Source organism: Pezoporus flaviventris, unplaced genomic scaffold (genome assembly GCF_033815535.1).
Source record: "Pezoporus flaviventris isolate CSIRO_AGI_PZ_B2104156 unplaced genomic scaffold, CSIRO_AGI_Pfla_v1 ptg000031l, whole genome shotgun sequence".
Taxonomy (NCBI): domain Eukaryota; kingdom Metazoa; phylum Chordata; class Aves; order Psittaciformes; family Psittacidae; genus Pezoporus; species Pezoporus flaviventris.
This window is the reverse complement of record NW_026892579.1, coordinates 21136003-21150547: the sequence shown is the minus strand read 5'-3', so window position 1 is coordinate 21150547 and position 14545 is coordinate 21136003. Positions and strand designations below refer to the sequence as shown.

General features: G+C 37.7%; 1 protein-coding gene across 4 annotated transcripts in view; it reads left to right on the top strand.

The window, feature by feature from the left end:
* BCKDHB (branched chain keto acid dehydrogenase E1 subunit beta) overlaps positions 1-14545 on the top strand; it is a 117027-nt gene that overhangs the window by 34560 nt on the left and 67922 nt on the right. For all 4 annotated transcript variants that reach the window (XR_009744582.1, XM_061460418.1, XM_061460419.1 and 1 more), the window contains exons 7-8: positions 5915-6012; positions 9545-9655. Coding sequence is in view for 3 of the 4 variants with exons in the window: in XM_061460418.1 (XP_061316402.1) it covers positions 5915-6012; positions 9545-9655 (209 nt within the window). In the remaining variant the exon portion in view is untranslated. The remainder of the gene's footprint in view (positions 1-5914; positions 6013-9544; positions 9656-14545) is intronic.

Genomic DNA, 14545 nt, shown 5'->3' with positions numbered 1-14545 from the left:
CAGTTTGAAATTGTCCCTATATACAGATATATGTGTTTATATGTAGGTACATGTAGCATGTTATTTATGTGCATATATATGTATATATAAATATATATGTATGCAAGATATATGACAAAGCAATAATTAGATTGGAAAGAAAAAAGTATATTTAGCATGTGTACTTGTACCTAGTAATTGCAGATTTCTTCTACCTATGCTCTGAAGCAGCACAGTGCTGCATCTGTGGCTAAGACTCCCAGTGGCCGGACTGCCTATTTTTCTTGCACAGTCACCCCAGTTACTAGCAGTTTGTTTAACAGAGGACTTGCTGTTCCTCAGTGTGCCTGGGCTCTTCGGTGTGCTCATCTACTCTTTGGTTATTTGCTCAGTTTTGGCAGTGCCACTGCTAGATTGGTTGTACGTATGTGGGTGGGAATGACAGTGTTTCTTCTCCTGGACAACTCTTAAGTGGAGGATCTTAGCCAGTCTAGCAGCATTTCATGGCTCCCACAGGAGACAAAACAGCCTTTCACTTGTCTCATTCCAGTCATTGGTGGTAGCTCTTGTGTGGGATACATGCTATTACCTCCCCTGTAGCTGGTGGCTAAGACCCCCACTTGCTCCTGTAGCTCACACCACAGACCCAGGGTATCTGCAATCTGCTTTGACTCCCGTTGCTGCTGGCCCAGTGTCTTGTCTTCTCATGCTGGTCTCACCAGCAGCTGGCATTTAGTCCTCACAGCACACACCCCTGCACAGGTTGGGATTTCAAAAGAAGCTAGTACTGACCACCATGATGAGGCACAGGTCTCAGCCAGACGTGCTGACTGGCTCCATTTTATGTGCAACCGGCTCCTTCTACAACCCTTTATTTCCCACCTTGCTCCTCCCCAACGCCCTTCACCTTCATATGCCTTCATCTGCTGGTGTAGTTCCACACAATCCCTTCCAACACCCTGGGCCCTCAGGTTTGCATGCTTATCAGTTGCAAAGTCCTGATTTGCTCATAGTTACCTGATAGCTCGTCACTCACTGTTCCCGATCAGTTTGTTTCTTGGTTTTGTCTCTTTATGCTTATCTTCAGGTTTGTGTCTCTTGATATTTTGTTTATAGCTTTTCCTTTTTCTTTATTATCACATATGACAAGGACTTCTGTCAGATAATCTTACTGAAAAAAAACACTCCCACATTCCCCATCCTTATCAATAAGTGAAACTGAGCAGGTTTGATTCTTCTTACTGCCTCCCTCATCGTTTGCTGGCTCAGTTTGTGTCCCTGTGTATTCTTCCTTATGGCTTCTCCCTCCTGCCATTATCCTCTTTTGCCCTGAAAAAAATCCTTGTCCAGACATGCTTAAAGGAGCAGATGTTCTCTCCTTCCACATCATAACCTTACAGTCATCATCAGAAGTTTTGTGTATGTTGAATTGCCTTGTATAGAATTAGAAAGGAGAAAAGAAATACAAGCCTTTTCTGGGTAAAAGTCCAGAGGTAAATATACAAGTACTCATACAGAGAGAATTCTGTTGCTGGCTAACTTATGAGATTATAATGATATTGAAAGTGCTGTGGGGACATCCCCCTAAATGTCAGGGATACTAAGAAAATAGCTGAATTAAAAAGAAAAAGGAGGCTTTGATTTATAAAAAGTAGTTAACAGTCTGTGCAGTGTCAAGGACACATAATGATTATAAATCAAAGGAGAAGATGAGTCACCTTGACATTATCAGGTTCAGACATCTTGTGGAGAACCTACTCTGATGTTTTTTGACCTTTTCAGTTTCATTTAATTGTACTATATATGACATTGGTCATGTAGAAATAAATACAACTTGCATCAGTGGTTGTTATAGAGACAAGACAGGTAAGATGAGAAAACGTGTTTTCTTTCTGCTGTTCAGACTGGTCTTTTAGAAAAAGCAACAGATGGTGCAGCCTCTTAACTTGTGGTCCTTTTTTCTCTGATAATTACAAGTTTTCATTAATTGCTTTGTTTGAAATCTGTATTTGAAGTATTTTATTTAAAATATTTTGTTTATCTTTACTAATAAATTAATAGGCTGCTTTCTATATTAACATTGTTCTGGTTTGGTTAATTACAATGGAAGAATATGCATAGAATAGTTTAATATGCTACTTTTCATCCTTATTATTGGAGTTTCATAAAGCATTTGAATAAAATTCTCCCAAATCTAGATTAAATCAGTGTAATTTTTTTGAATTTTGCAATTAAAATTATTAGGAATCCTAGGTTAGCTTATCCAATGGCCATCTTGTTGCAGAATATTTTAGTATAGTAAGAAATCAGTTAATTTATGTAATTTTATGTTATATTTAATTTCCATGTGTGGATAATACCATGACACAGGAAGGAGCTCTTTTTGTATTCATGTACACCTTCCAGTTTTTCCTCTGGAGCATCTCACTGTCACTTCAAAACCTTTCTAGTCATGACAGTTGCCCATGATCCCACTCAGAGGTCCTGTGGCATCTTTATAAAAGGTTCTTTTTCTCTAGGTTTCAGGTAAATGACCATGAAAAAGACAATTATGCAAGGCCAATTAGTACAGTTGTGGGTTTCATTACTTTCAGAATCACTGCTTTCTTTTGTCTGAGGGTTTTTGATGTGCAAAAATCCTTAGAAGCCTGGCTTGCTTTACTGCCAACCAGTAATGTGCAGTGAGCAAGGGCTGGATGTACCTTTCCACTCTTTCTTTCTCTGACCTATATTCCTTTAGCCACTTGTTATTCAGATAAATTATTACAGGAAGACACTGATATTTTCATATATTAAAAATGCTAGCTTGCAAAGAGATCTGATTTTGTGCTATGCTTAAAAGCACCTTGAGTTGAATTTTTTTTTTCTTTTCTTGACATGTGTTGAATTATGCTGGAAAAAAACCAAAAATATTTCTGCTTTGTTTTTAGGAAGGATGATTTAGTTAATATGTACATCTCTTCTGTGTCTGCGCGGGTGAAGTGAGATATCTCTAACTGGCAAAAACTTTTTTTACTGTGAGGGTGGTCAAACACAGGAACAGGTTGCCCAGGGTGGTTGTGGAGTCTCTAGCTGCGGAAGTACTCGAAACCCAACTGGACATGGGCCTGAATGGCCATCTCTAGGTGACTTAAGGAGGGGGCTTGGACTAGGAGACCACCAGAGGTTGCTTTTTACCTCAGCTATTCTATGAAATTTGTAGTACTTATGCATCATTGCTGGCAAAAACCAAACCAACCAACCGAAACCAAACATCTGTAATTACAGTTAAAATAAATAAATAAATAGATAGATAAATAGAATTACTTGAGTTATTAGAAAGTTACATTTATAATTTGTAAGCCAGGAAAAAAAACTAGGTCATTCTACTTTGTATTGGAACATTCATACCAGTGAAGGAAAAATACAAAACACTTTATTTCTCCTGATGGTATCATTCAGTAGGATTCTTTACCATAACTTTAAGAAGCAATTTTGTTCAACAGGAAGTCAATAGCTATTTTATGAACTATGAAATATGTTAACAAAAAACCCCTAAAACAAAACCAAACTCTGCCTTCTTTATAAATTAGTTTTGTGTGTTTAGGGAGTTGAGTAAGATTCCCATACACTTATCATTACAACTTACTTTAAAAACTATTTTTTGACTTTCTGGTGCAGAGACAAGTTCACCTTTAGATCAAAACAATGTTTATTTTAAAATATTATATATGGATGCCTTTTATCACCATTTTAATCATTAAACATGTCAATGTATAGTGTGTTGGATCGTTGCTTCAAAACAAGCACAACTGACCTAATGTGTTTCCATCTGAAAAGTGGTAAATGGGTCTTGAGTGGAACCACCTTAATGCCTTTTTAAATACTCTCTCGTTGTGATGTATTTTAGGTGAATAGATAACTTTTTTTTTTTTTTTTTCAAAGCAGAAGTATTCAGACAAATTAAAACTGTGATCACAAGTTTTTGATGCCACTTTCTGTATAGGTCCTGAAAATTTTTCCTTCTATTGAGACATCAAACTGTGGAGCATCATTCTTTGCAGATATCAGGAGGGTGCTGGCACAACTTTTTCTTCTCATCTGATTATTGAAGTACACTTTCAAGGCTTTCTTTTTGCTTATTAAAATTCGCTGCAGTGATAACTTGAGATTTTTTGATCAATTGTAGTTTTGTCCATCTCCAAAACTGATGCTCATATTTTGGCTTGGGACACACCAGGACTTACTATCATTTTTTGTGTGTATATATATATATCTTATTGCTGTGATATCTAACGTAAATTAAACACTAGAGAGAATGTGTTTTTAACAATATAATTAAAAATCATGATTATAATGAAAAAAACCACGGCAGTCAGGTGAAGTTCCTGACGACTGGAAAAAGGGAAATATAACCCCCATTTTCAAGAAGGGAAAAATGGATGACCCAGGGAATTACAGACCAGTCAGTCTCACCTCTGTGCCTGGCAAAATCTTGGAGCAGATTCTCTTGGAAGACCTGCTGAGGCACATGAAAATCAACAAGGTGCTTGGTGACAGCCAGCATGGCTTCACTAAGGGGAAATCCTGCCTGACCAATTTGGTGGCCTTCTCTGATGGGGCTACAGAACTGATGGACAGGGGTAGAGCAGTTGATGGTATCTACCTGGACTTGTGCAAAGCGTTTGACACTGTCCCACACGACATCCTTGTCTCTAACTTGGAGAGACATCAATTTGATGGATGGACCACTCGGTGGATAAAGAACTGGCTGGATGGCCGCACACAAAGAGTTGTGGTCAATGGCTCAATGTCCGGCTGGAGACCAGTAACGAGTGGTGTCCCTCAGGGATCGGTGTTGGGACCGGTCTCGTTTAACATCTTTGTTGGTGACATGGACAGTGGGATTGAGCGCGCCCTCAGCAAGTTTGCCGATGACACCAAGCTGTGTGGTTCGGTTGATACGCTGGAGGGAAGGAATGCCATCCAGAGGGACCTTGACACACTTGTGAGGTGGGCACATGCCAACCTCATGAAGTTTAACCATGCCAAGTGCAAGGTCCTACACCTGGGTCGGAGCAATCTCAGGCACAGCTACAGGTTGGGCAAAGAAGAGATTCAGAGCAGCCCTGTGGAGAAGGACTTGGGGGTGTTGGTTGATGAGAAAATGAACATGAGCCAGCTTCAGTGTGCGCTTGCAGCCCAGAAAGCCAACCGTATCCTGGGCTGCATCAAAAGGAGCGTGACCAGCAGGTCCAAGGGGGTGATCCTGCCCCTCTACTCTGCTCTCCTGAGACCTCACCTGGAGTATTGTGTGCAGTTCTGGCGTCCTCAACATAAAAGGGACATGGAACTGTTGGAACAAGTCCAGAGGAGGGGCACAAGGATGATCAGGGGACTGTAACACCTCCCGATTGAAGACAGGGTGGGAAAGTTGGGGCTGTTCAGCCTGGAGTATCTGAAGGGGGCCTGTAAGGATGCTGGGGATGGACTCTTCATTAGGGACTGTAGTGATAGGACAAGGGGTAACGGGTTAAAACTTAAACAGGGGAAGTTTAGATTGGATATAAGGAGAAAGCTCTTTAGTGTGAGGATGGTGAGGCACTGGAATGGGCTGCCCAGGGAAGTTGTGAATGCTCCATCTCTGGTGGTGTTCAAGGCCAGGTTGGACGAAGCCTTGGGTAAGACGGTTTAGTGTGAGGTGTCCCTGCTCACGGCAGGGGAGTTGGAACTAAATAATCTTAAGGTCCTTTCCAACCCGAACTCTTCTATGATTCTAAATACTTTGAATTACAGCAAAACCTTTGATGTAAAGGCTTATACCCAATGTGGTTTTGGCCTATTGTTTTAGATGGCATTAACATTTAAGAATTTTTTTATTGTGTATTTTTAGGGGATAATACAGATTAGTAAAGTAATCTAACACTTATTTCTCCCCTTGTTTTATTTTACTCAGTGGAACAAGTTCCTGTGGATCCCTACTACATTCCCCTGTCTCAAGCTGAGGTACTGCAGATGGGCAGTGACGTGACACTGGTTGCTTGGGGCACTCAGGTCAGTAAGGATCTTACAAGCTATTTGTCATCCAGCAAAGCCTAGGCTAAGTTTTAGGTGATGTTTGAATTATGTTGCATTTGGTCTCAGGTGCCAGATAATAAACTGCGTTCATCTTCCATCACTGTATGCTTGAATAAATGATTACCAGTGCTTATATTTATATGAAACCTGCTTTTTATGATGTAAGATTTTACTTGATTTTGGTTCAAGCTGACTCTGGAAATGCAAAAGAGTACCTGCGCATGAGGTTAATGATTTATCCGTGATTCTGAAAGTGATATGTTTAAAATGGGGCAGAGATATGACTCTGAGGAAGACAATGGGAGAGTTCAAAGTAGTATGCTGAAAGAAAAGTACAGATTTTTACTATATCATTTAAAACAGTGCAGTCTGGGGTTCCCTTTATATAAAGAGGTAAAATCCACTGAATATTTAATACAACTAGGGATTGATATAGTTTTGATTCAAACAGTTATATTTGAAAGCTGTTTAAGAAGGACTGGAAAACCCTCGTTCCCCCTAATCCCCAAATTAAAATGTGCAAATATTGAAAAATGTAGTAAGAAAATAAATGCTCTTTTTCAAGAATTGTAGAGAAGAAATTTGAGTCTGGTTTGCAATTAGCAATTTTTTATTGCCTTTAACCAATAATTAAGAAATTGCTGTTTTCCTGGCCTATTTATATCTGAGAAGCTTTTAGAGGAGGGAGTGTTATAACTTTTCATCATTACAAGGGTATTGAATTGATCGCTGTGTTGTGCCTTTTGTTTGTTGCGTTTGTGTTTTTTTTTTTTGTTTTTGTAATCTATAATCTTCAGTGCTTTTCTGTGATGCTTTCCTTGTTCTCAGACTTCGTGATCTGCTTTGTGATCTTTTCTAGCTATAGTTGTTGCTACTAGTCTTTGGCATTAAATTATGGAGTACTTCAGTATCTTTACTTGTACTCATTTCTCCAGCAGAAAGCAGTTTCTATAGTTCTCTGTGTTCCCTTTTGAAAGTGCAAATTTCTCTACATATGGGTGAATTCTTAATGTTCAAAGTATTCCCAAAAATTTAATTGATAAAATAATGGCTTTAAAGCTGGCTATGGAGACTTAAAAATAATCTTGAGTTTACCCAGTAGGCAGTAGTGCAGAGAGAACTTGGAGTGACATCCGTCAAAAAAGATGGTATGCTTTGGAGCTTGGAAAATATAGGCCAAGTGTTCAAAGAGGCGGTTCTTTTGATGTGAATAGTAATAGGACAGATGTTCAGCCCTAATTCAAATTTGGGAGCTGACCAAACCATGGGTGTGGCGGTATAATGCAACACAGGGACAGATGCTTAGTGCATGCACAGTAAAACAGCATATTCTGGTTGTGTTGAGCTTCTGCAGATCAAATATGTTCAGTGAGTTTGTGCTGAGGGTGTTTGCAGGCTGTGTACATAAACTTGGAACTTGATTGCTAAATGTGCAGCCAATCCAGAGTTTATTGTCAATGGGCTTAGTGATTGCAGGTACTCACTGGTTACTTCTTGTGTGATTTCAGACATTAGGTAGTTGCTTGGCAGCTGCTGCTCTGGTGGAATGGCCTGATGCTTGCTTTTCTGGGTGGTACTAATGAGGAGAGGGGCAGTAAAGGCTTTTAGTCCTTCTGCAGTTGTGCTCAGTCTTTTATTGTCATTAAGTAAAACTTATCCCCTGTGAAGTAGGTAAATATTCTCACTTATACTTCCAGAGAAAAAGCAAAAATATCTATCCCATGTGTCATGTTAAAAATTCTCAAATCCTTTTATTACAGTCGCAGAAGTATTAGAAGTTTAAACAAAACCACTACTGCAAGTGAGATGTCATTTTATTATTGCAATGCTTGTATTGATTTACCTTTTAAAATAGTCCTTTGGTGTTTAGTTATTCATATTTGTGTTTTGTGGATGCATATTTAGATATTTAATCATAGAATGGTTTGTGTTGGAAGGAACTTTAAAGATCATCTGGTTCCATCCCTCTGCCACAGGCAGGGACACCTTCCTCTAGACCAGGTTACTCAAAGCCCCAAGCAGCCTGGCCTTGAGCAATGCCAGGGATGGGGCAGCCACACCTTCTCTGGGCAACCTGTGCCAGTGCCTCACCACTCTCACAGTGAAGATTTTTTTGCTAATGACTAATCTAAATATATCATTTTGCAGCATAAAACTATTCCCCTTGTCCTAATAATCCTGTTTCAGCATAGATTTTTGCTCTGTGTAGAAATTAATACTTCTCTCTGACCATCAACCACTTGACACTCTCTGACTGTGTCCATTCTGTTAAAATCTGTGGCCTTCCAGACCAAGATGACCTCCATCCAAATTTTGTTTTGGGGATGGTCCTTGGCCTCCAACCCCTTGTGTGTGCATAGAAGTTGCTCAGTGTAGGTCATCTGTCTCAGTCCAAACCTGTATTATTAGATGTTCTAACACTGAGGAAAATATCAGTTTATTTACAGTATCATCTGGAAAAGTTCTTTTTTACCCCTATATCTCATGAGCAAATACTTTTTGCAGAGGTAATTGTTGAGGGTAATCTGAGTTGTTATAACAGTTGTTACTTTCCATGTTGCAGCATTTGCTTGCTAATGTTTGCTTTAGGGAAGCCAATGTTTACAATATGTTTTGCTTTAAAGTGTGTAATATAATGTCAGGATACAATTTTAAATGTATGTAGTATTGCTTTCTCTTCATATCATAACGTCTTGTGAAAAGGGTACTGATGGATGTGGGCTGTTTTATATCTACATTGATGCACTTACATACGCTGCTAAATACATTCCTTGACTGATGGATAGTAAACAACATATATTCTAATTCAGTACAAGCCTCTTACTAGAGGGGAATACTTTTTTGTTTTAGTAAAATGTTAATTATAATAGATAATGTAACATTTGTAATGTTATTAAACTGTATTATTTATTAATTAAAAGACCAATGAATGGCCATGTTGTCAAATTGCCAACATGTTATTATTGTAGGGGTTGTGACTGGATGTTTACAGCTAATTTTTTTTTTATGTAGTACTTACTATCTCTCCTAACTCTTAATAAAATAATGCTTTAGAGATGATCACTTGGTAATCTATTGCATTTTCAGTAGATTCTAGTAAGCTTAGAATGCTTCTTGCAGGATTCCATGCTACTGCTCCATAAAAATATGTTGATACATCTGATACAGCTGCTTAATTGCAGTCTTAAATACTCCTTATCCTAAACCCCAGACTGACTAGAAATATAAAATAGTGATACTGATCACTGCAATATACTTTTCTAGATAACAAGTTTTGTTTTCAGTGATTCTTCACTGAAGTTAGTTCTTGAAGCACTCCTAAAATACTAGGATTAAGGAGTAAATAAGAATGAACTGAATAATAAATGCTTATTAGATTACGGAATAAAAGCATTTGTGCTAAACATGGAGGTATTATGTTAAGTCATTGCTTGTATTCAGTATGCATAACTGAGAAAATCTTAAACAAATTAAATGTTTACTTGGTGATAATACATTGCCTTTTCAGGTACATGTGATCAAAGAGGTGGCAGCAATGGCTCAAGAAAAGCTTGGTGTGTCCTGTGAAGTTATTGATCTGAGGACCATCTTACCCTGGGATACAGAGACCATTTGCAAGGTAAGGAAATGATGCATATTAATTTAAAAACACAACAAACCAAAAATCCCCATGAATAACAACAATTTAAATGTAAATAATGATGACCTTGTTCTTTAATTTTTTTTTAAAGGCCTACGTTTTGTTCTCTTGTGCATGTTGGTCTGTATTTTCTGTTCTGAAGAGTAAGTACTCATTACATGGACGAAACATTTGCTTTAGCATTGAAAGGGCATTATGTTTCAGGGTTCAGAATAGTGTTAGAACACATGCTCTTTGCATTGAAACAAAGAGCAAGATTTAATCAGTCTTGTGCTTGAAAACTGCATTTCCACGATTTCTGGTTCTTTCTGAAATCTTTGCTGTTTTGGGTCTGAAGAGATCAAGTGAGATCTTTTATTCCCTGATGTTCTATACCAAACCTTTATCTAGTTTTAGGTCTGTAATAATGTGCTTTAGTTTTGTTTATCCATATTTCACAAAAACCAACAACAGCAAAACCAAACTGGAGATCATTAAAGCAAAACCTTGTATCTGGAAAACTTGATTTCTCTCTTCCTGATTATTGTCTAAGTTTTTTTCTGTTTTCCTGAATTAGAGGTTTTTTTTTGGTGCATTTACAAGCCCTATAATCTTCCTCCCCCCTTTAATTTTTCACTTACCCATGTGATGAGGCACTTTTAACATTATAGATATATGAATAAACTTAGATTTTGCAAAATAAATGTTAGTATTACTGCTTTGTGACCACTCTTATAGCCAGGTCTTTTCCATAGCTACCTCATGAAAGTTAGTCTGAAGTCTCTTCCATGAAAAGACTTTTTACCAAGCTACTTGAGAACTGTAGGAGAAGAGAAGCTGCCTGGCTGCCATCCAGCAACACAAATGCTAGTGAACGTGCTTTTGGACTGCAGTGCTCCAAAAGGTTGTGCAGGAGTTGTTGTCTCTGATTATTTACAGCATTAACAATTAGAGATTAGAGCATAGCTGAAGTTTTACTCCTTACTTTGTTAATGGCTCCCTTGATTTAAGCTTGGACAAGTTGTGTGGGTTAGCAGAATGCTTGCTGCCTTCTGATGGAGCTGCAAGTTTCCTTCAGCTGGCAAATCCACAGTCCTACAGGAGTGCGGCTAACAACTCATTGTGTCCTAATTCAGTCTCTGTACACTAGCTCATTTTATGCTGCTGATCTAATCACTTTGAAACTTGAGAGATGTCTGCAGCTTAGTTAATTCAGGCCTAGTAACTTTAGCATACTGAGATAAAATAACATAGGGAATGGGAAGACCAATGGGCTTAAAAAAGATGTGTAGTTTCATCAAGTACCTTCTGTGCTTGCAGTTTATAATTTAAGACAAAAAGCTATAATATCTACTGCTAAATTGATTTCTACATACATTTAAATAGGACAGACTAGACACACCTTACTGACACACTCTCTCTATGTAGAATATCTTAATCATGTGTTTTGTCATTCTATAGTTGCTCAGTAAGGGGCTTGCTCTTGGAAAGGTAAAGTATAAACAGATTAAGTGTGATAAAGGGAAAGATAAACCATTGGTCTGCTACTCTATGGTAAGACTTGTACTTCTCCATGGTATTAATTTTACTGTTATATTTGTCTGAGGGGCTGCCAGTGGGGCTAGATGGAGCAGATTATGGGAGGAAAGATCCATGTTGGACATCCACTATTGGCAATGTCCTATTGTCCGGTTATGGATGTGTAACAAATTGTGTACTTGCATACATAGCTATGTGTTGCCTCATATAAATCTGATCTTTTCAATTGAAGTGTTTTCAATGTTTGTTTGCAGTGTATTTCACATTACTTGGATGTACTATCTGTAAAAATTGAAATGAGTTGTCATCAATAAGAAGAGAATCTTTGGCAGTAATAAATCCTTTATAATCCGTTATGAAGAAGTAAAGTTATTCCTATTTTCTTTCTTTTTTTTTTAGCAAAGTTTTTTCCCACTCTTTAAAAATTTGAGTTGACATTCTATGAAAACAAAGTATCTTTTTGAAAGAGCCATTAAGTCTGTTTTGTTGGACTGGACCTGCACTGAAATGCTGTCAGGAAAAAACACAGCTGTGCTTAGGTAGTGCAGAGCTTTAGTTGTACAATGTTTTGCAAATCTGTACATTAAAAATATATATTCTGTGAAGACTTTCATCTTATGTTCCATCCTGAACCTCTTTTAAGGTAACTGTGGCATAAATAGAATAATGGAACAGATAGACCTGTTGCTTTAAATCTGTTAATGAGTTACTATTAAGAATTATAAGAGAAATAAAGTGCACATGTCTAGGCAGCTGTTCAATAATACCAGATAGTGAATGTTTTTAGCATTGATCTTATGTTAGTATGTCTGCAGGCTGCCCAGTCTGGTGGGAAAAAATGTTAAATTATCTACTTCTGTAGATCTTGTATGTTTTCCTCAGTTGAAAATAATCAGTGTTTTGCATTTGGTACTATGCAGCACTTAACTTTTTAACTTAATTTGCCTCCTAGATAGCCAGCATAAATAGAAGGATGGAAACTATAGCTGTAACTACTTGCTGTAGCCTCATCCCCAGAGGAGCTGCTTGGTGTAGCTGTTGGAGATGACAGTGGCTTACAGGTCAGCTCTGGTGACGAGACTTGTTTTCTTTCTGAGATGCCAATGTCAAAGACCAAGAGAGCAGTACAAAAGCTGGCCATGCCAGAGAAAGTCCTCTGCTGTCCATTGGTCTACTTAAGTTCTTTTTGGGCCTCTTAAATGATAATGGGATTGCTTTTACTTTTGTCCAGCCAATAAGCAAATCATCAACTGTTACAGGCTGTCCTTTGCCTTAGATGATTACTTATGTCAGCCTCCATAAATCTGAGGACAAGTGTTTATGTTTTTCTTTGTCTTATATGTATGTTTGAGATATATCTATAATTTATTTATCCTCTGAATGCAGAGGAAAAGGACGGTGCATGTGATACACTGCAACCTTATTGCTGTTCTGCTGGTGCTTGGGTGCATGATCCTTTGCTGGTGGGAGTCTGTGCTGTGATCTTGTCAGAGAACAGGACTTTGGGTTTTGACATAAAGATACATCTCTCAGTCTTGACAGCTGTGGTGTAGGCAAGAAAGTGGGTGGCCTGAAATGGTTAGGCCTTTGGAGATGAGCAGTAATGTCAAAATTTTCACTGAAAATCTAACTGCTAAGTCTGCTGTCTGTAGCTGTTGCTATATAGAAAATTATGTCATCAAAATAGGTATTTCATAAATGTGCGAAGTTATTATTTACAACTGCCATCAGAGGCCTCTTTAGCCAAGTTAATCAGCTGCTTTGTCTTTCCATTGCTCTTTTGAGTGTGTTTATTAATGTATAGCTGTGAGTGAAACATAAATATAAATAATAACTTATAGTGAACATAAATAAAAATTGCTGCCTAATTTTAATAATATTTTCTTTGTGTTTTTAAGATTTTTGATGTTATCTTTAGTTTTGAAATAGGTCAGCATTTGTCATCTGTGAGACAAGTAGATGAGGGTGCATCTGCTTGTAGCAGACTGCCATGGGCTTTGAATGGATCCCAGGATTAATTGAAAACTTCTCACTGGTACAATTCCTAGGACAGGTAAATGTGCAAACAGGGTCTAGATTTTTCTTTTGTCAGTTTTCAGATGCTTGAGTACTGAAGTTTGAGCTAGTTACAACAGCTCACAGACTACCTCCTGGGGATCATTTATCCCAGCTGTTTCAGGAGCCTATTCTGGGGTGAGATAAATTTGCCTCTGGAAATGCCTTAGTTTAAAAGTTTGTTTTTCTTGCCTTTTAAAAGAAAAAAAAAAGAAAAGAAAAGTTAAGGGAGTCCTGATTGAGTGCAAAGTCAGGTGAGATAAATCACACCCTCATTGAAGGTGACACCTACTGCTGACAGAAAAGATGTAAGTAGTTGCCCTGCTAAAAAATATCTGACGCCTCTTTGCTAGAATAAAAAGAATCTCTGTGTATGTATATTTAAATACTTTTATGTAAGGTTTCATTACTATTTAACTTGGGAAAGCTTCTTGTGAAAAAAAGATATTGTTCCCTATTAAAGGCAACAGATACAAACAGTTCTTTGCCTCAGAAAATTGATCTAGTCTGTTTCATGATTCTCTAGCATTCTTTAAAAAATAGCATTCCTTCTCTGGATCAAGATAAATCCCTGATTTCAGAGGCTGACAGCTTAAAAAGACATACAGGAAATATTTTAAGTCACATAAATTAGTTTAGACCTGTATTTTATACATTGTTGCTTTTCACAGAAATCTAGACAGGTAAAAATTTGAACTACATAAAGTGTAGTATGTTTCTTAGTTGTCTATATTCAGTCTGAATTTGTCATTTTGAACATATTTCAAACTGCTGAAACTATGACTTCTGTGCATATGTTAATTTGATCGGCTCAATGTGAAAGCTTGATATGTGGTCTCTTCTGAGGGTTTTCATGTACTTAGAAAAATAACTTCTGAAGTGATTATTTTTCTGACTTTTGTGAAGTGTTTATACCAGAGAATTCCTCTTATTTATTTATTTATTTATTTTAAATCCCTGTTTTTTTGTTTTCTTATGCTGATGGCAAGGACTGGTTTAGGTTTGAGCTAGGGTGCTTGTATGTCATGATCACTTAAGGTTGGACTGTTCTTCTCAAAAGATTCAGATCACACTGAAAGTGTCAGTAGTTGAATCTGCCAGAATCTGATACCTTTTAAGGTCTAAAGCCTTTTAATAAAACACAGCACTTTGAAGACAAAGATGGGAAGCCAAGACCTTTTGGAGAGTAACCTCCTTACAGGAGTGATCACATTCCCATTTGTTTTCTCTCTTACTGTGGTTTGGTGCTTATTCTGTGTGATTTAGTGTAGTAACAGCAATAGAATATGAGCAGGC